Source organism: Exophiala xenobiotica (genome assembly GCF_000835505.1).
Source record: "Exophiala xenobiotica strain CBS 118157 unplaced genomic scaffold supercont1.5, whole genome shotgun sequence".
Taxonomy (NCBI): Eukaryota; Fungi; Ascomycota; class Eurotiomycetes; order Chaetothyriales; family Herpotrichiellaceae; genus Exophiala; species Exophiala xenobiotica.
In genome coordinates, this window is record NW_013562490.1 from 3,061,694 (window position 1) to 3,080,205 (window position 18,512).

Consider the following 18,512-nt stretch of genomic DNA (forward strand, 5'->3'; position numbering starts at 1 on the left):
TGCAACGGCCTCATGTCAGCACCCAGATGCACGTTCTGCCCTGACACCGGTAACTCCACCACGACGGTTGGTCAGCAATACTACGACGCAGGAGTTTGACCCCACTACCAGTTCCGACCCCACCACCTGGAGAAAGAGTTTCACAAGGATCGGGGGACTGTGTGACCTCAATTCGTATTCATGTAGCAAACAGAAACACATGGGGAATCCTGGATGCTGATGTCCGAAAATGGTGCTTGTCGGTTAATGCACGCCTCACTGACCCAGTGGCTGAGGCTCCGGTCAAGTATGCAGCAGTAGTTAGTACACCGTCATGTTGACATGGTCAGCTTGTTATGAGCCGAAGTACACCTCGAGCACAGCAAGTGCTGTGGGTAGATGCGTGTGGGGAAACCACGAGGAGCTTCAGGCGATATCTTGTATTAGTTCTACCTGAGACTGATCTATATCTCGTAGACACCCTGCAATCCGACTGTCATCGTTCTGTACCAGATGTAATCAACGGCAGCGGTATGTAGCGGGCGCGTCGCCCTCGGAATGGCAGCAAGCAGTGTATCGAAGAAATCAAACAGTTGAACCTCCCAGGATGCAAGATTTCTGGTAAGATCTTTTCGATGGCAAATGCAAAAGGTCCTTTCCTTGTAACGCCGTTCGTGGATGGAAGACCTCTCCAGCACTTGGTCCAAGGCACTTCTTTGTTGGGTTCTGGGGTTTTGATGCTGTTTTTGGTGTTTTGTCGTGTTCGTGACTGCCTCTGCCTCTTGCAATATATGGCATTCGACTAATCTGCAAAGTCGAACGAAATAGGTGTTGCAGCTGAGGCAAGCCGGAAGGTCGTGGATATGGCACTCGAACATGGCTGACGGGGTCGATCTCGGATGATTTCGGGTTCTTTGGTTTGCAACGAGATCGGCTTCTGGCATCTGGAAACACGGCTTCGGAAATGTCGAAACTCCATTCGTCGATCTAGTCTTCAACCTCTCTTCTAGTCGTACTGGAAAAGCACACTGATACTCTCGCCATAGTGAACTCGTCGAATAGCCTACAAGACTGCGTCAGTGGACATTCCTCGAAACAGCTTGGAAGTTGACGAAAACTCACCTCGGCAAAGACATGCCCAACCTCAAGCACTTCAAGCTTGGGACACCGCTTACAATGATCTTGTTGATCAACTGTATTTGTGACAATGACCGTGTCAAGAGCACTAGCGTTGATTCTATCGATGGCATCACCGCTGAGCACTCCGTGGGTGACCAGTGCGTAGACTTTGCTGGCGCCTTCCTTCTTCAGCAGCTTAGCTGCTCGAGTGATTGTGTTGCTGGTGTCTGCTAAGTCATCGATGAGAATGGCAACCCTGTTGGTGACATCGCCAACCAACATCATGGTAGCGTTTTGTCGATCTGTAATCTTGGTGGGTCGTCTTTCCTTGTGAATAAGCGCGAACTCCATACCCAGGGCGTCGGCAATGGCAGTGGCTCGTTTGGCACCGCCAGCATCGGGACTGACAACAACACCGTTCTTGTAGTCAGGGATGTTCTGCTGAATATATTTTTTGAGCAATGGCCGGCCGTAGAGATTGTCAACCGGAATGTCGAAAAAGCCCTGGTACTGAGGATCGTGCAAGTCCATTGTGATGATGTGGTCAGCGCCGGCGCAGGTAAGAAGATCTGCCACGAGAGTACCGGCTTGTGCAACCCATTGTCGATAGCCGGGGCGAGGCTTGAAGTTCTCCGGCGCGTCGATCTTGTTCTCGGTTTTGTTGGAGGTTGTTGCAAAATCGTGGTTGGCAACACCATTGGTCATGGAAGCATTCGAGTCTCCGCGTTTTCGAGGGCTTAAGAAGTACTCGGGTCCAGTCTTTGACTGCGAGCTTGAATCGCGGTAGTGACTGAAGCGAGCTTGATATGTAGGGCTGTTTTCCACATTGCTGTCCAGTTCTGTTTTGGAGGCCGCTTTGTGCAGTGAATGCCCGTTGGGAAGGCCATTACTCTCGGGTTTGTCCGGATGAGGAGTTGGTGGAATACTGTCAAAGGTATAGCCATTTCCGTCTGGCACCAGCTTGTTTGTCATGTTTGCGGCCTTGACCAGAGGTGCACCGCTCTTGTTGTAGGGCACATCGGATTGTCGAGAGTAGGGGAACAGCGGAAGGACGGCGGTGACTTTCTTAGCCGAAGCAGTCTTACATGCCGAGATGGCGATGAGCAGTTCGATGAAGTGGTCATTCACTTTTCCACCACCCGACTGTATGATATATACATCTTTTCCTCTGACAGACTCGCCGATCTCAACTCGGGTTTCTCCGACAGAGAATTTCGAGAAAAGAGCTTGGCCTTGCTCTATGCCGAGGACTTCGCAGATTGTCTCTGTCAAAGTTGGATGGGCGGAGCCACCAAGAACGACGATGTTTCTGACCATGGTGTCGATCGGCGTGAGGTTGGGAGGTAGTGAGGTAGTCAGGTAGAGTTGTGACTGTGCACGAGGTAGAGGAAAGGTAGAGGAAAGGTAGAGGAATGGTTGGTTCGGGGGTTTCGCAAGGGAGGCTTCGAAGGGAATAAAGTCAGGAAAGTCGACCTAGACGTTCATATTCTGAGAGATGTATAGTCAGTGCCTTGAACGGGCATGAGACCCTAGTCGCTTTTGTCGACATGATGAAGTGAAAGTGAGACTACAAGATGCAGAACAGTTGCGCTCGAGAATCTTTTGATTCGCCCCACCTTCCTCATTCAGAAATATTGGTAAGGTAGTGGCTCTAAAAATTCCACACAGGCAAAATTGCGTCACAGCCTGTGATTTGGTGATTCGTGAGAACTTGAAGTGAAACAGAATCATCCACCGTCTCTCATGTACCTGATCAACAGGTGAGTTAGCCTGTGGCAGCCTGTGGCAGTCGGGCAACCCAAGAGACGAACATAGGTTCCTCGTAGCAATGCCGGATCAAGACGCAGCGAAGGCAGGAATATACCTCATAGCATCTCATCATGTATCCTGCGAAGTGTCTGCTCAGAACACCAGCACCAGTACGAGGTACTGCCCGTTTTGTTTTTCAGCAGTATTAGTTTCCGGCCTGTCGCCTTCCCTTCAGTCGCCGGTATCAACCTCAAGATCCAGCTGGACGTTGTTGCTCACTCCATAGTCTTGTAGAGTCAGCTGGTCCTTGAACGGCCGTTCGCCTTGTCTCTTGAGAAGGATTTCGTGGGGCTGTCGTCCGATCATTGAGGCCACGATGACTTTGAAGTCCTCTGTGACAAGTGTCAGCATCTCAACTATGTCCATGCATCTCGTCAACTCACTGATAGGATCCGTGGGGTAACAAGGGATTGCCTTTTTCGTTCCAAGTCTGTCATTCACATAGACGATGATCATGGGTTGTGTAGGCACAGCAGGCGCAGGTTTCTTCTCCTTCTTCTCTTTTCTATCCTTGTCCTCACGTGGTCGGTCCCTGCGATCTTCAACCTTATAGCTATCCCTCTCGTCTCTTCTCGGAGATGATCTTCTCGGAGATGATCTTCTCGGAGATGACCTTCTCGCAGGTGGTGATCTGGACCTGGACCGTGGTCGGTAATGGTCTCTGTAGCCTCGCTGCAAGCCCGCATCGCGGTCTCGTCTACTCTCGTCATCGTCGCGGCGCTTCTCTTTCCACTTGAAACCAGCGTCTTTACGCCGAGATCGGTCCTCACGTCTGTCTCGGTCTCCGCGGGGTGACCTGCTTCTATGGCGGCCTTCGCCACGAGATGCTTCTCGCTCTTTCCTGTCAGTATTGGTGGTGGGAGGTGATGAGGTGGCAGTCTCACGCTGATCGTCGGCCATAATGAAGAGGTGTAGCAGTTGTTTATTATGAGCAAGCAAGATGGCGGATCTCCTGGGGTTTGTGTCTGCATAAAGCAAACCCCAAACAGCAAGCAGAAGCCAAACCGGAAAACTGAAGAGGGTGGGAGGGATCGGGAGAACGTCGGCGGCGAAGACACCAGCCTTATTGGCCTCGTCAGCCTCACTAGCTACTCCGTAAGGTACTTGATATTACCATGATAACAAGTCAACCAGGTGATATGTCTTTACTGTAAAGCCTCGGTTGACCTCTATGTTTTCTACAACACAGAACACAGCTTGTCAACTGGCTAACATAAGTTGTTGATCTTGATTTACGAAAGCGCTTGCAAGACTACAAACTAAGATTGTAATCGAGCCAAACAGCCAACAAACGTGCCATTCAGGCTGGCCGTTGCATATCAAGTCAATAGCAGAATTGTCCGACTTTCGCGAAGAACGGTGCTCCACGAGACATCATTCTCTCCCGCATCGCGCCTCCGCCAGACCTCGCGTGCAACCACTTCGGCGGCTTCAGCATTTTTAAATCCGGCCCAAGCGGCATGCCTCATGCAGACTACAGCACGACGACGTAGATTCTCACCCAGTGCCTCGCAGGCAGCGATGAAGCTCGGCCATACAGTTGTTCCCAGTCGTGCCCCCGAGAAATAACGGCCCTTGCTCTCTTGGTGGTATTCGAGGTTGCTCAGGATTTTCTCGACGTAGTGTTGCAATATAATAGGATTGGTGCCTCGCACAAATCTGAAGAAGTACACCAATAACGCGTGGTGCATTGCAGTCGCAATGTGGGAGCGCATAGCCCGAGGAGCGTCGACGACTTTGGTGATATCAGTGCTCGTATCCATAGACGCCGTGCTCGCACCATTGGTGCTTCTAAACTCGAATCTGCAAATATCACTTTCCAGCATTGAAGCAGCTGCCATCAGGTGAGATGGCATGGCTGGCTGGGAGGTCCCGTGCAGCCCAGGAGGGTCAAGTTCAGCAATGACATTGTTTGTCCTTGCAATGAGCCGCAACAGTGAGCCCGGCATGCCGTAGAGCTCGTAGAAGGTTTCTTCCTCAGGTCCGGTCAATCCGAGATCGGACATGGTCTGAAGATTTGAGGCCTCTGTCGCTGAGTGAGAGAAAGCGTGCTCTGGAATCTGCTTGACCAGCTCGAGCTGTTCTGGGAACAGAGCATGCTTGTCCAGTGTTTCCAGGTACTGATCCCTTGTCTGGACGAAGGTAGTTTGTTCAATGATACGGATGTACGAAAAAATCCGATGGAGTGATAAAGCCTTATTTGAGAATCGCTGTTTAGTTCGCCCAATCTTGTTGACAATGTCTTCGCATTGGAGAATGAAGAAGCGTGAATCCCACGGGTCTCCACTAATGATCTATGGCAACTGTCAGCATCTGAAGTGTTGCGAATACGAAGTCAGACGGCGGCGGCATACTCCGGTGCATATCAGACTCATTGCGCTAACGAACAGCTCCTTGTATTTCACCTTCACTGCTGGGTCGGAACCCATTGTCTGTAGGCATTTACGGAACGCAGTACGAGCTATGTCCCGGAATTTGGAACCCTGAGAGCTCCAATGTTGTGCATTCGGCGCTTGTTCCATCGAGCTTGTCGTCTGATCCACAGCTTGTTTGTATGACGAGGACAGCTCATGGAGGGAGCTCAGATGGTAGCACGTTAGAGAAAGCAGACTGTACAACAGAGACACACGTGCCAAACCTGACTGACCGGCAATGTCGAGTTCCCCGTATGCGGTCAACGCGCACGGGACATGAATACCTCTCCAAGGAGCCTTCATTTGGGGCAAGGGTGACAACGAGTCGATGACGTGGTTCGTATAGTGAGACAACAGGAATCGCACGTTAGAAGGTAGATAGGGTGAACCATTGGGCAAGGAAGCGGCCGTGGGATGTCCGTAGGGGTAAGTCGATGTGAAAATTGGCTTCGGCGTAGTGAGATTGCCAAATGTAGCATTGAAATCGGGAAGCTCACCAAGCGGCGTAAGCCCGATGTGAAAGTCCATTGGAGACACGAAGGAGTCTTTTGGTCCGAGGAATGAAGCACCATCGCCGTTGGTAAATCCATAAGCAGAGCTGACCATAGGAGATTCAGAAACCGACACCTGTGCCTGGAAGGCATCGCTCGGCACCAAGGAGAACCAGTCGTCGCTTATAGGCCATTCTGCTGCGTTGTAGTCGATGCTGGGCGAACACAACGCCGAGGGCCTTCGCATGTTTGAGCCGTGCCCGCCGGTTTCCACCACTGGGACAAGATAAAAGACTGAAAATGGACCATCGATTAGATGCCAGTCTTGTCCATTGTCGAAGCAGCTTTCATCTGCTACAGCCCGTTCGTCGAGTCCCTCAAGCAACTGGTCAAGCTGCGTGGAACAGCTTGATTCTGCCAGTTGCCGAATCAGGTCATTGGAGAATTGGAGCCCGGTCCGAGCTACAACGATCTTTAGGCAGTGTTCAGGTCGCGAGAGGCCTGGATATTACATACCACCAAAGATGTTTGTTCGAGCACGGCGGACTTCGAGACCATCGATCACAGTATTGGGCTGCTGATGTCCCGCTGGCTGCCACGGCGTTAACCACTGTAGCTGAATTCCATAACCCGGGCACGAAATGCCCAATTTGAGACAGTTTCGGCAACTTGGACTCTCGAGATCACATTTGACTTTGCGCGCACGACATGTAAGGCACGCGGTGAAAGTCCGGGACCGCGCCTTTGGCTGCCTCACAGCGGGCATTAGGAGGACGTCTTGCTCTCATCACATTTGTGCTGTGAAAGGTGCAGGTGCAGGTGCAGGTGCAGGATAACAGGATGAAATGCCGAGGCCTGGAAGGCGTCGGCGACGGAGAATCAGGACATCCTTATCAACGGCGTCGGGGGGCTTTGCGGGAGTCACTAAGCGGCTTCTTATCGGCAAAGAGCCCATCAGACCCAGAGCTTAACGGCCCAGAAGACAGGCTAGTGACCACGGGCTTCCAGGCCCGCCAGGCTTAGTCCTGCCTACCGGATTGCCGAAGTAGCTGGACTGGGGGCATGATGGGCCCATAATGGGGCTGGAAAGGTGAACTCGCAGCGCCTGATAGCGCCTGATAGCGCCTGATGGCGCCAAGCTTGGGCAGCCGTCGATAACCGGAGAATGCATAGAACCCGTTTTGTCGTCTAGCAACTCTTATCTTCCGAACATGATTACGGCACGACTTCTACGCGACAACAGTGGGCCATATTTGACTTCTCCAGGATGGCAACCTTGGCCGAGTATACTTGGCCGACTCTCATGACAATAATGGGTCCGATTCCACGGGAGCTAAGGAGTGCTCCTCATGGGCGCCTTCGATTCCTTGTGGCAATAGCAAACCAGCCCTGAGCCCTCAGCACGTCGATTGATGTCAGAGCACCATGTTGCAGGAATGGGATACCAACAAGATCTCCAAACAGCTGGCTCAGACGTGAGTGGACTCTGGATATTGTGAACAGTCCCTGACACTGATTGGAACCTTTCAGCATAACACCGTCCAACTACCATGTCTCCATTTTCGATATCGAATTCGGAGGTGGATGGACTTATGGAGGACAGGTGATTATCGATGCAGACATATCGCTCTCAGCAGACACTATTGTTCTGCATTGTGACGAGCTCGAGATCTTCCATGCTGAGATCAGGCTGCGCTGTGACAGCCCTCTCGGTATGCTCAATCAAGGCTCCTTCTTCTTCTCCGTCTCTATAAACGCTGACCAGCCTACTAGTGACCTGCAGTGCCTCGTCTATAGCATTGAACCAGGATGACAAGAATGTTAAGATCAGCTTTCCAGAATTTCTCCCAAAAGGCCATGTTCAGTTGCTGGTCTCGTTCAAAGGCAAGATCGATCGGTCCATGACCGGCTTTTACAGGGCCAAATATTCGCCTCACGACGATATAGACGCAGCGTCAGTGCGATTTGGAGCCGATTGCTATCTATTGACGACTCATTTCGAGCCCTGTGACGCGAGGAAGGCTTTCCCATGTTTCGATGAGCCTCACTTGAAAGCGACCTTTGAGCTGGAACTTGAAGTGCCTGATGGATTGACCGCGCTGAGCAACATGCCTGAAAAGTCTCGGCGTCCAGGATCAAAGAAGGGACTGAAAGTAGTATGCTTCGAGAAGTCCCCGGTGATGAGCACTTATGTAAGTCTCCCCATCTCTACATGTGGTTATTCAACTAATCCGCCTTTCGTTTCAGCTTCTGGCATGGGCTGTGGGAGATTTCGAATACATCGAAGCCCTCACCGAAAGGACTTACAGTGGCAAGAAGATTCCAGTGAGAATCTATACTACTAAAGGACTTACACAGTACGCCCAATTTGCCCTGCGAGATGCTTGTGATGCTCTCGACTTCTTCAGCGAGCGCTTCGGGGTAGATTACCCGTTGCCGAAGTGCGATCACCTTGTTGTCCACGAGTTCATATCCGGGGCCATGGAAAATTGGGGCCTTATTACGTATAAAGCTACGAAAATACTATTTGACCCGCTCACGTCGGACAACAGACTCATGTCTAAAGCTTCTTATGTGATCGCACATGAACTTGCACACCAATGGTTCGGAAATCTCGTCACGATGAGCGGTTGGACTGAACTGTGGTTGAATGAAGGGTTTGCTACATGGGCAGGATTTTTCGCCGTGGATCACCTTCATCCAGGTAAGTTGATATTAGCACTCCCTTTGGCAAGCCCAACTGACATTTGCAGAATGGAATATCTGGGGTCAGTTTGTGGTAAGCACGAGGGTCTCTCAGCTTCACCCAAGATTCGCTGACTAGAAGTAGGACGAAGCCATGGAAGATGCATTCGCGCTTGACAGCTTGGAGGCCTCTCATCCAATTCAGACAGACGTCAAGAATGACGCTGAAGTACACCAGATGTTCGACAGCATCAGTTATTGTAAAGGTAGCTCTGTCATCCGGATGTTGGTAAGCCACCTGGGCGAAAGCACATTTCTGAAGGGCATCAAAGCCTACCTCGGGAGCCGCTTGTACGGGAACGCAACTTCTGACGACCTTTGGTCTGCCTTGTCGCAGGCATCTGGCCTGGGGGTGGAGGAAATGATGGGTTCTTGGATACATCAAGCAGGATTTCCATTATTGAATGTCGACCCAACGCCGGACGGACTCAAATTGGCCCAGAGGCCCTGCACAAGTGAGATGCAACACCCAGCAGATACACTTTGGTATATACCGCTCGGCCTGGAGACGACTCTCTCTGCAGCTACATGCAACATGCTAGCTACAAAGTCTGGCTCAATCAAGCAGACTGGCGCTGTTTCAAAGGTCAACCACAACCACGCTGGCTTTTACCGCACTCAATATCCTTTGGAGTACCTTGTGTCGCTTCGTCCAGTGCATTCAAAATTATCAACAGAGGACAAAGTTGGAATCATCAGCGACATGCGCTTCCTCGTTCTCGTGGGGTTGAAGTCTTCGGGAGAGCTACTGTCTTTGCTTCTTGTCTTCAAGCATGAGAGGGACTGTTTTGTCTGGTCTCAGATCAAGAAGTCCATGTCGATGGTGCTGTCAGCAGTTTCTAAGGATGTCGAGACCGCGGCGGCCATCAAGGCCTACATTCGCAATCTAGTTGACGAAGTTAAACACGAGATTAGCTGGACAGGATGTCCCGACAGCTACGTCAAAGGAGAACTTGAGAAGATCCTAATCCAAGTCGCTAGTATGGCAGACGACGAGAGCGTCCTATGTCAGATCAATCAAAGGTTCCGCGACTGGAAGAACGACAATCGTAACTCCATCAATCGCAATCTCCAGACACCAATCTTTGGAGTGTCAGTCGAGAAAGGAGGTGAACAAGAATATCAGGATGTCAAAGCCGAATACATCGAGAATCACTCGATCGACGGCCGTGAAATATGCATTGCAGCGATGGGAAGGACCTCACATCGTGAAATGGCACGGGACCTGCTCGATTTCACCTTCTTATCCGACCGTCATATCGCACTGCAAAACATCCACTTCGTCGGAATGGCATTGGCTAACGGGCCGTGTGGCTCGGCACTTTGGGATTATGTGAAGCAAAATTGGGAGACGGTGTACGAGAGGCTGTCCGTCAACAGCGTCGCTCTCAACTGGTTCATTGAGAACAGTCTGAGCAGTTTTGACGAGCCGGCCATTGAGAAAGACATTACCGCGTTCTTTGCAACGAGAATGATACCTGACCTGGCTCACCCACTCCGAGTTGCCAGAGACAACATCAAAAGGAACGCAGCATACACTGCCAGAGCGGTTCCGGAAGTACGGCAATGGCTGCATCAACACGAGTATCTGTGAAGCAATTGAATGGCAGAAAAGCTTGCCCCATGACTCAGCAACACTTCTCATTCTAGGCATTTCTCATCGAACTGCAACCAGGCGGCTATCGAACATATTCTTTGCCCATCTTGTCCAAAATTGCTATATCTCCGCGCCTGCCTTCATACACTGATCATATCGTGAGTATCGCTAAACTGTTTAGCCTCATTTGTTCTTAGTCTCCTCAATGACAGCATCGACTTGGTCCGACTCAGAGCTTGCATGTTCTTCTTCACCTTCAATGATCGAGGTATCAGGATATTGATAGGGGAACGCCCAGTGGAGCAAATAAGCAATGAGGGCAGCTGGAGGAGACGCATTAGCAGAGGCCTGACGTTAGGACGCAACTAGACTTACCAACGACGAATCCAAAAACGAAACTCAGGCTAAATATGCGGGTTGCACCCTTTGCGACCTTGAGCGACGGGTTGACTGAGTGGACGAATCCAGGCATGCTAGGAACAACTGCGCAGACCCAAGCCACGACTGTCCGCCAGTTGGTGCCATAGTAGTACCAGTACAACGACTTCTTTGAGCCCACGTACAAGTCGGGGATGTGGAAGCGCCTGCTTTGGATGATGTAGAAGTGGACGCAGAGGAGACCGATCATAGGGCCCAAGAAGACGGCATATGCTGAAAGGACGGCCAAAAAGCTAGGTTGAAATATCAGCATACGCCTCAACACTGGGCTGGCGACTTGACTTACGTTCCTCCGGAAGACATTTGCTGCCAAGGGTTTGGAAGGACACTGGCTGCCGCGAGAACGTACGCTCCCCGTCGCAGGTTGATATACTTGGGGAATACGCTCGCAACATCAAGACCACCAGCCAACACGTTGCCAACGACGTTAATCGAAAGCTGTGAGAGGATGAAGACAACACCCAGGAAGAACGCAGCAGCTCGGCCCCTTGAACCGTTCTGGTCTTGCATTGCCATGAACAATGTGCTGGGATCCCAAAGAGCGGTTCCATTTCCATATTCTGGAGCGCAGTTAGCTTCGGCCGCTCAAACGTATAAAGCCCAACACTTACGCTTCTGTGTGGCTGCGGTGACAATGACACCGATGATGGCATTAAGCGAGCTGGTGATCATGAATGAACCTGCCTGAGTGTAGGTGACATGGCTTGGGCGCTTGGCAAATCTGGTGAAGTCGTTCTGGTTAAGAATGCCTGATGCAATGCTGCCGATGACAGACATGACACCTGCACTCATTTGCCAGCCCAATTCAGAGGACGAGATGGTGGTCTTTGCATCAAACACGCTTCCGTATCCTTTGCTTGTACCGACTGCCCATCCAAGGAGGCAGAACAGAGTGATGCCTACCACGACTGAAGCGCCATGGAAGTATGGCCGGAGCTGTTGAGGCCTGAACCAGATGAATATGCAGCAGAGCAAGTTGAAGAGCACATATCCGACAAACTGTGCAGTCGTGATACCGATACCCACGGGCAGGGTGTTGGGGATTCTTGTGTCCAAATCCATCCAGATCGAGCGGAGGCAAATGTATATCATCTTGCCTCCGATGACTGCCTGGACGCCATACCAAGTGACTGATGTCAGGATTCGATTGAGGATTGGGAAATATGCTCCCCACATTCCTGCAACGGATTGTCAGATGGGATTTGCAGCAGGGAAGCAATCATCACGTACCCCAAACACTTCTGCAAACGATGGGGAAGCCGATATGGCTTTGAGCACCTGACACCGAATTGAGCACGGCGAACGTGCTTGCCAGGACGTTTCCGATCAGAATGACAATGATGGCTTGCCAATAAGTCATGCCAGAAGCCAGCAACGAAGATCCCGTCTGATAAGTACTCATGTTCAGGTTGATGAGAAACCATAATTCGACAAACTGGAGGGGTCCTGTGGGAACGGCGGTCAGCTTCATCACCAAAGGATAACTTGATAATGTGTCCAAGCCTCACCCCAAGTTTGGCGCTCCAGCGGTACTGGCCGAATGTCCTCATTGCTCCAGCGGTCCCCACGCTCATTTTCTGGGAGCTCGATCCTGCGCAGTGCGCGCCTGACAACAGACATTTTGAGATGGTGGCCTTGAGCAAGAAGAGACTCTTCAGGTATGATAAGTTTTCAGTGCCGCATCGAAGACGAACCGAATAGTCCGCTCACTATATACCCAGTTGGACGTTCTAGGTCAGGGATCGTCTGATAGCCCACCTGAACGATGTCGATAAGATAAGGTTCTAGAACGCCTTCAGGTTATCAGACGAGCAGACCATCTGGCTCATTTGACAGTACCGTGAGTAGCCTTGTCAAGGAATGCCTCGCCGATTACGGATGGCATTGGATGGGTCTCCAGGGCGCGGATCACCGCTCTGGTGGTACATCCACTGTACATCCACCAATGTCCACCAGCCGACCCGCATAGGGCAATTGAGATAAGACCAGAGAAGTGGAAGGCCTCGCCGAACGCGCTTATCAAGCTCATGATAGCTGGTGCCGGAACTACTAACTAGTACTGTATTGTGGACCTGGTCTTCTCGCATATGCGCGGCATAAATGGTGGGACCTTAAGAACAACGGATTTGTCCCGCTATTGCCATTATCAGAAGCCAAGCACAATGCAAGTGACAGTGGATCTCCAGGCTTGACATTCTGTTGAGAGCTAACGCATATATTTCAAGAGTCTAAATAAAGTGTTTGACTTTTGTCGCATAAGTATCGACCTTGAAGATCATATGCTCGATACTAGCTAGACGATCGAGCTCTCAAGGACCACCATGGCTATACAAAAAGTGTACAGAATCGGCGTCGACGTCGGAGGAACCAATACAGATTGTGTTATCCTTCGTGAGTTCTTGTGTTACCCAATCACCGGCAAGGGAAGCGGAGACTGACGTGAAGACCAAAAGACCCTGGCGAGGCAGATCTACCCGATCGAGGCATTCGCTCTGCATTCAAGACTCCAACAACAGCAAATGTGACGGAGGGCATCACGAAAGCAATCGAAGGAGCTATATCGCAATGCGGTATTCCTCTGCACGCCGTGTCGGCCGTCATGATCGGCACCACAGTGAGTGATTTCGTGGCCACGGCATGGGTACAGAGCTAACAAGTCCTCAGCACTTCATCAATGCCGTTGTCCAAGCAGACGACAGAAACTTGAGGAAAGTCGGTGTCCTCCGGGTTTGTGGGCCTTACACAAAGGAGAACCCGGCATTCATGGATTTCCCTCCTATCCTTGGGAGGATCATGAATGGTCACGTAGCGTACTTGGATGGCGGTCTCGAGTGTCAGTCTAGGTCCTGGGGAATGGGCACACGAAATCGCTGACGAAATGACAGTCGACACTCGAGAAATCATGCCTCTTAACGAGGCGCAAATCCGCAAAGAATGCCAGATCCTAAAGGAGAAGGGCATCACGGATATTGCTGTAATTGGAGTCTTCTCTCCTCTCGACATTGCTGGAAAGCAGGAGGCGAGAGTAAGAGAAATCATCCTCGAGGAGATGCCCGAGGCAGACGTGGTCTTGTCTCGCGAAAGTAAGTCCGATTGTCAACGCTCTATTACCCCGGTTGATGCTGACATCCAGGGCAGTTGGCCAGTTGGGGTATCTCGAGAGAGAAAATGCCACCATTCTCAACACATCAATTCTCAAGTTTGCTAGAAAAACCATTCGTGGCTTCAAGCTGGCAATCCGAACCTTGGGTCTTTCCTGTCCACTGTTCCTGACGCAGAACGACGGCACAATCATCGATGCTGACTCAGCAGAGAAATGCCCTATCAAGACCTTCTCAAGTGGCCCAACCAACTCCATGTCTGGAGCGGCTTATTTAGCTGGACTCGATACGAAGAAGGGGCGTATACAGAACTCCCAAGTGATTGTGGCCGACGTCGGAGGCACAACAACCGATGTTTGCGCACTGTTACCTTCTGGTTTCCCGCGTCAAGCCGGCACATGGATAGAGATCGGTGGTGTTAGAAGTGCCTTTCCCATGCCCGAAGTGCTATCCGTCGCACTCGGGGGTGGCACGAAGGTTGAGGAACGAGACGGTAAGGTGGCTGTCGGTCCCGAGTCAGTGGGACACAGACTACTACAGGAGGGTCTTGTCTTTGGCGGCAATACGTTGACAACGACCGACATTGTCGTCGCAAGCGGCCATGCAGACATCGGCGACGCTTCTAAGGTGAAGGATGTACCTAAAGATGTCATCACTAAAGCGAGATACCGCATGAAGAGACTGCTGGAGAACGCCGTGGACGCGATGAAATTGAGTGCCGATGATGCTGTTGTTATCCTTGTTGGAGGTGGCAGCATCGTGCACATGGACGACCTCGCCGGCGTCGGACAAATCATACGCCCACCGTAAGTTTTTTCTTTCTTCTCAGAGTACGCGCGACTTCTACTGACCACGTCAGATTTCACGACTGTGCGAATGCAGTTGGAGCAGCCATCGCGAAGATCTCCGGACAAATAGACATCGTCAAAGTACTGGAAGGTCGGGATGAGGACCAAGTCGTTGAGGAGGTTTGCGAAGAGACAAAGAAACTGGCGATCGATGCAGGCGCCGATCCCGAGTCCGTCAGGATCGTCACAATCGAGAACATGCCTCTGCAGTATGTCCAGATGCGAGCAACAAGGCTGATCATCAGAGCTGTAAGTTGAAAATCTGTCCTCCTATGCCACGACCGGCAATACTGATCGATTCGACAACAGGCCGGCGTACTGAATCAAAAGGCACTTATGCAGTATGTGCCCTCAGAAACCACTGAAGAACTCCTTGTCGTCCAGGAAGAGGGACAACGAGTCTCCAAAACCACCAACGCAGAGAAAGATCCCAAGGACTTCTTGGTCAGCCCTTCAGCACTGATCGACATCCGCCAATACAAGCCCGAGGTGGACAAAGACGGTACTTGGTGGGTGTCGGAAATTGATTTGGAATTCCTGGCCACAGGTTGTAGTATACTGGCTTGCGGCGGTGGTGGTCCAGGGTACATGTGCTACATGGCCGCGAGAGCTGCACTCAAAGCTGGACATCGCTTACCCGTCGTGGACATTAACACTCTGCCTGATGAGGGACACGTGTTTGGAAGCATTTCATACGGGTGCGTGTGATGAATCTTCCTCCGTCTCAAATCTACTTCAGGCTGACAATCCCGACTTCAGAGCCCCCACTGTTACCCTTGAACGGATACCCAGTGGCACGGAATCAGTTGATGCCACCACAGCCTTGTTGAGCATGTATCCCGGTGTCAAGATGGATGCTCAAATTGCGGTAAGACATGACCTCCTCAACGTATTCTGACATCTAGACTCACATTTCCGTACAGGTCGAGATCGGAGGAATGAATGGCATCCGTCCTATGCTCGTCAGCGCTCAATATGGACAAGTCCCCACGATCGATGGTGATTTTATGGGAAGAGCATATCCCAGAGTCTACATCATGACTCCCTACCGTGAGTGTCCCTGGCACTTCCGGTTGTATCTACAAGGCTTGCTAATAACTGGATATAGTATTTGATATCCCTCTCAATCCTTGCACGCAGAGTGACGGGAACGGCAACGTCGTGACAGTGCACAAGGCTTCGGACCCCAAGAAACTAGAAAAGATCCATCGCAAGGCCGGCCACGAGCTCGGTTTGTTCAGCCAGCTGGTCCTCCCTCCCATCACCATCAAGGACGCCAAGAAAATCGGCACGCTCGGGACGACTTCACTGGCCTGGTATCTCGGCCACGCCGTCTATCTGGCTCGTCAAGAAAAGACGGATATTATGAAAGCCATTGTAAGATCCTACCCCCCCATTCTCCTACCAGGCTACCACCTCTCTCAGACTTCAAACTTGTTAGCTAACACATGTATGTGCAACAGGTCGAAGCCAACCCGTCCGGCCGCGTTCTCTACACCGGCAAGATCGTGTCCGTGAACCGCTACATCTCGGATGGCGGCTACACCGAGGGTACGGTGCGTCTGAAGCCGATCGGCAGCGACGAACAAGAATACGGCGACAGCGTGACCACGGAGACGAGAGACATGATCCTGCCCTTCCAGAACGAATATCTCTATGCCGAGCTGATCGATCCCGATGCCGAAAAGGGCACCAAGGGCGAAATTCTCTGCACGGTGCCCGATCTGATATCCCTGGTCGGAACGGACGGGTACGCTCTGGGAACTCAGGATCTCCGATACGGTGTCCGAGTCAGCGTGGTGGCTTTCGTCGCGCATCCGCATTGGTAAGTTTTCCCATCAACGCCGTTTGATCTTTGTTGTTTCCCAACCCGAAAAACTCTTCTGACGCGCCTGTCCTTAGGTATACGCCCGTGGGAATAAGGACCGGTGGACCTAAGGAGTTTGGATACGATATGGACTTTATCCCGCTGGGTACGCCATACTACGAGCCTAAGCGAGTTACCGAGGAGTTCCGGCCTGCATGATAAGGGTGCCACGGGGTGCTTAGGTGGAATATAACAAAGAAAATAGAAATAGATCGGCTTCTTCTACCGCCGTGGGTTTCAAGCTGTACGGACTATAGATGTGGGCCAACGTGTCTTTTTGGCCGACGAATTGAATGCGTCTCATACTAGACTAGATATCCTATGGTTGAGAAAAGGCTCAGAGAAGCTTCGCCATGATATCTCTCATCATACTCTCAATCTCTTCCTCGCTCGTCACCGGGATCCCCAGCAGATCGTTATCCAACTTGTCGCTAAAGTCTTGCCCAAAGCCTTGTCCCCAGCACGCGCGAGAAATGAATCCGAGCGTGGCGCTCATGAAATCGCCCTCTTCCAACGCCTTGTACGCATTTCTCTCGACATCCGCCGTCGACATGCTCGTCGTGGTCCACTCTTTGTCGTTGCCGTCGATCTTCTTCGCCATCCCAATCAGCTGGTTCTGCGTGATCGCAGCGTCGTGGACGAAAACATGTCTATCCTTCGTGGCGTCGAGATTGTGCAGGACTCTGACGACCGCTTCTCCGATCGTCACCATCCGCGTCGCGGAGCAACGCACGTCTCCGCCGTCGTAGAGCGTGGCCGTGTGGTCCTTGAGATTGACCATGAACCCGAGCTCGAGCTGCCAGTCCAGAAACGAGCCCGTGTTGATGATGGTATAGCTGAATGGTACTAGTACCTCTGAACCGGGGTCTGTCTTGTTATTGTTCTTCTGGACTGTGGCGGCGGCTTTCTCGACTGTCTCGACGAGATACTCCTGCGTCCTGCTCTTGTCGTTGAACAGAAGTGGCAATTTCCGCACGTTGGCATTCGCACCGTTCCCGAATTCCGACGGAAGGAACCGTTTGACACAGCCGGCTTCTATAGAGGCGTCGATGAGCGCTTTCTGGGTCTCGAAGAATCCTGGAAACCAGCCAAGCGTGCACACGACCACGTCCACCGGCGGCGACGACAAGGCCTGCACGAGAGAGGAGTGCGAGGCGTAGTCGACTTCCTTGATTGTGACGCTATCACTAGCAGTACCAGTAGTTTTACTAACAGTGTTTGCGCTGGCAGTGGAGGTGGAGGTGGCGCTGGTTGTGGGGGGCACGGCTTTGACTTTCGAGCCACTGCCGACACGAGCGAGGATGGTGACTTTGAAGCCAGAGCCCGCGGCGAGGAGTTGCGTGAGGATCGCCGGGCTCAGGTTGCCTGTTGCGCCGACGAGAGCGACATGCAGTGGAGAAGACATCTTCGCTGTCAAGAGACAGAACTTGAAGAGCAACTGGCCGCGAGAAGTACTAGAGTAAGTAGAATGGACGATCTCTTTATTGAGGTGAAAGCAATCGGTTGAGAGGTTGTATGCTAAGTTAGAAGTGAGCAACCGTTACCTACCAAGTAGGCATCCGCCTATTTATGTATAACGCCCTGCGCAACGGCTGAAGCTCACAACAAGTCATTGCCTCTGGCAGTCCCGATGATGGATTTGTAATACAGTTAACATTCCTCGAACATCGTCTCCCCCTTGGCCCATGAGTACGAGATATACGGTGTAACCGTTAACCAGGTAAGGGGAGAGACACAAGATCATTGACGCTGTTGCAGGCACGTAGCATAAGACTCCTATGGCGTCTACGTACAGATTTTTGTACGAAAGCGGACGAAATCGACTCACCAATCAACGACGCGTCTGCGTCTACCACGTAGTACTCTATGGTAAGCCCCCTGGTCTGGCACTTAGTCAGGGGAGCCAATCGTACGCATGTTATATTACTTGATGGATTCCCTCTTTGTAAGCTGCCACTGCATAGCTTTCGACCACTCGCAAGTCTCAACAAACTTACTAAGTGGGAAAGTGACTTCCAAGTTGGGGCATTCTCAGCTGTTGAGCTGAGCTTGATGTATGAGACCGTAGGAGCTACTTGGAAGGAGTACAAGGCTGAAAACCCTT

General features: G+C 51.6%; 7 protein-coding genes across 9 annotated transcripts; 2 read left to right on the plus strand and 5 right to left on the minus strand.

Moving 5' to 3' along the window:
- Nucleotides 1–985: 985 nt before the first annotated feature.
- On the minus strand, nt 986–2,415 carry PV05_08926 (uncharacterized protein; the record flags this gene model as incomplete). The annotated part of the gene is made up of 2 exons (XM_013458474.1): nt 986–1,042; nt 1,102–2,415. 2 exons carry the CDS (start codon nt 2,413–2,415, stop codon nt 986–988), a joined length of 1,371 nt encoding a protein of 456 aa, XP_013313928.1.
- A 663-nt stretch (nt 2,416–3,078) lies between these two features.
- Nucleotides 3,079–3,906, minus strand: PV05_08927 (the record flags this gene model as incomplete). 2 transcript variants are annotated; one of them, XM_013458476.1, is made up of 3 exons in its annotated part: nt 3,792–3,906; nt 3,291–3,741; nt 3,079–3,239 (listed from the first exon to the last, which is right to left on the minus strand). In XM_013458476.1, exons 1-3 carry the CDS (start codon nt 3,876–3,878, stop codon nt 3,079–3,081), a joined length of 699 nt encoding a protein of 232 aa, XP_013313930.1. In that variant the 5' UTR covers nt 3,879–3,906. The 2 variants fall into 2 exon arrangements, with proteins under 2 accessions (XP_013313930.1, XP_013313929.1); XM_013458475.1 differs by having other exon boundaries at nt 3,291–3,906.
- A 144-nt stretch (nt 3,907–4,050) lies between these two features.
- Nucleotides 4,051–6,692, minus strand: PV05_08928. Of its 2 annotated transcripts, XM_013458478.1 has the most exons (3): nt 6,329–6,692; nt 5,262–6,274; nt 4,051–5,201 (listed from the first exon to the last, which is right to left on the minus strand). In XM_013458478.1, exons 1-3 carry the CDS (start codon nt 6,576–6,578, stop codon nt 4,227–4,229), a joined length of 2,238 nt encoding a protein of 745 aa, XP_013313932.1. In that variant the 5' UTR covers nt 6,579–6,692; the 3' UTR covers nt 4,051–4,226. The 2 variants fall into 2 exon arrangements, with proteins under 2 accessions (XP_013313932.1, XP_013313931.1); XM_013458477.1 differs by having other exon boundaries at nt 5,262–6,692.
- Nucleotides 6,693–7,033: 341 nt separating this feature from the next.
- On the plus strand, nt 7,034–10,881 carry PV05_08929 (uncharacterized protein). The gene is made up of 6 exons (XM_013458479.1): nt 7,034–7,287; nt 7,343–7,524; nt 7,586–8,004; nt 8,060–8,516; nt 8,566–8,591; nt 8,643–10,881. Exons 1-6 carry the CDS (start codon nt 7,238–7,240, stop codon nt 10,149–10,151), a joined length of 2,643 nt encoding a protein of 880 aa, XP_013313933.1. The 5' UTR covers nt 7,034–7,237; the 3' UTR covers nt 10,152–10,881.
- Nucleotides 10,171–12,356, minus strand: PV05_08930 (uncharacterized protein). The gene is made up of 6 exons (XM_013458480.1): nt 12,101–12,356; nt 11,823–12,038; nt 11,204–11,770; nt 10,879–11,152; nt 10,530–10,825; nt 10,171–10,477 (listed from the first exon to the last, which is right to left on the minus strand). Exons 1-6 carry the CDS (start codon nt 12,210–12,212, stop codon nt 10,338–10,340), a joined length of 1,605 nt encoding a protein of 534 aa, XP_013313934.1. The 5' UTR covers nt 12,213–12,356; the 3' UTR covers nt 10,171–10,337.
- A 409-nt stretch (nt 12,357–12,765) lies between these two features.
- Nucleotides 12,766–16,717, plus strand: PV05_08931 (uncharacterized protein). The gene is made up of 12 exons (XM_013458481.1): nt 12,766–12,983; nt 13,046–13,206; nt 13,257–13,425; nt 13,478–13,675; nt 13,731–14,499; nt 14,553–14,790; nt 14,851–15,239; nt 15,301–15,409; nt 15,465–15,591; nt 15,650–15,918; nt 16,005–16,366; nt 16,444–16,717. Exons 1-12 carry the CDS (start codon nt 12,914–12,916, stop codon nt 16,565–16,567), a joined length of 2,985 nt encoding a protein of 994 aa, XP_013313935.1. The 5' UTR covers nt 12,766–12,913; the 3' UTR covers nt 16,568–16,717.
- Nucleotides 16,718–16,745: 28 nt separating this feature from the next.
- PV05_08932 (uncharacterized protein) lies at nt 16,746–17,813 on the minus strand (the record flags this gene model as incomplete). The annotated part of the gene is made up of 1 exon (XM_013458482.1): nt 16,746–17,813. The coding sequence occupies one exon, from the start codon at nt 17,811–17,813 to the stop codon at nt 16,746–16,748; it is 1,068 nt and encodes a 355-aa protein (XP_013313936.1).
- Nucleotides 17,814–18,512: the final 699 nt, after the last annotated feature.

What these genes read in the sequence shown, in the direction of transcription:
- PV05_08931 (XM_013458481.1), top strand. Translation starts at nt 12,914, where the DNA reads ATGGCTATACAAAAAGTGTACAGAATCGGCGTCGACGTCGGAGGAACC. An exon ending in TACAGATTGTGTTATCCTTC is followed by an intron (nt 12,984 to 13,045) that starts GTGAGTTCTTGT and finishes GAAGACCAAAAG; the next exon opens with ACCCTGGCGAGGCAGATCTA. An exon ending in CCGTCATGATCGGCACCACA is followed by an intron (nt 13,207 to 13,256) that starts GTGAGTGATTTC and finishes ACAAGTCCTCAG; the next exon opens with CACTTCATCAATGCCGTTGT.
- PV05_08930 (XM_013458480.1), bottom strand. Translation starts at nt 12,212, where the DNA reads ATGTCTGTTGTCAGGCGCGCACTGCGCAGGATCGAGCTCCCAGAAAAT. An exon ending in CACCGCAGCCACACAGAAGC is followed by an intron (nt 11,153 to 11,203) that starts GTAAGTGTTGGG and finishes ACTGCGCTCCAG; the next exon opens with AATATGGAAATGGAACCGCT. An exon ending in CAAATGTCTTCCGGAGGAAC is followed by an intron (nt 10,826 to 10,878) that starts GTAAGTCAAGTC and finishes ATTTCAACCTAG; the next exon opens with CTTTTTGGCCGTCCTTTCAG.
- PV05_08929 (XM_013458479.1), top strand. Translation starts at nt 7,238, where the DNA reads ATGTTGCAGGAATGGGATACCAACAAGATCTCCAAACAGCTGGCTCAG. An exon ending in CCCCGGTGATGAGCACTTAT is followed by an intron (nt 8,005 to 8,059) that starts GTAAGTCTCCCC and finishes CTTTCGTTTCAG; the next exon opens with CTTCTGGCATGGGCTGTGGG. An exon ending in CGTGGATCACCTTCATCCAG is followed by an intron (nt 8,517 to 8,565) that starts GTAAGTTGATAT and finishes TGACATTTGCAG; the next exon opens with AATGGAATATCTGGGGTCAG.
- PV05_08928 (XM_013458478.1), bottom strand. Translation starts at nt 6,578, where the DNA reads ATGCCCGCTGTGAGGCAGCCAAAGGCGCGGTCCCGGACTTTCACCGCG. An exon ending in TCGAACAAACATCTTTGGTG is followed by an intron (nt 6,275 to 6,328) that starts GTATGTAATATC and finishes AGATCGTTGTAG; the next exon opens with CTCGGACCGGGCTCCAATTC. An exon ending in TGAGTCTGATATGCACCGGA is followed by an intron (nt 5,202 to 5,261) that starts GTATGCCGCCGC and finishes CAGTTGCCATAG; the next exon opens with ATCATTAGTGGAGACCCGTG.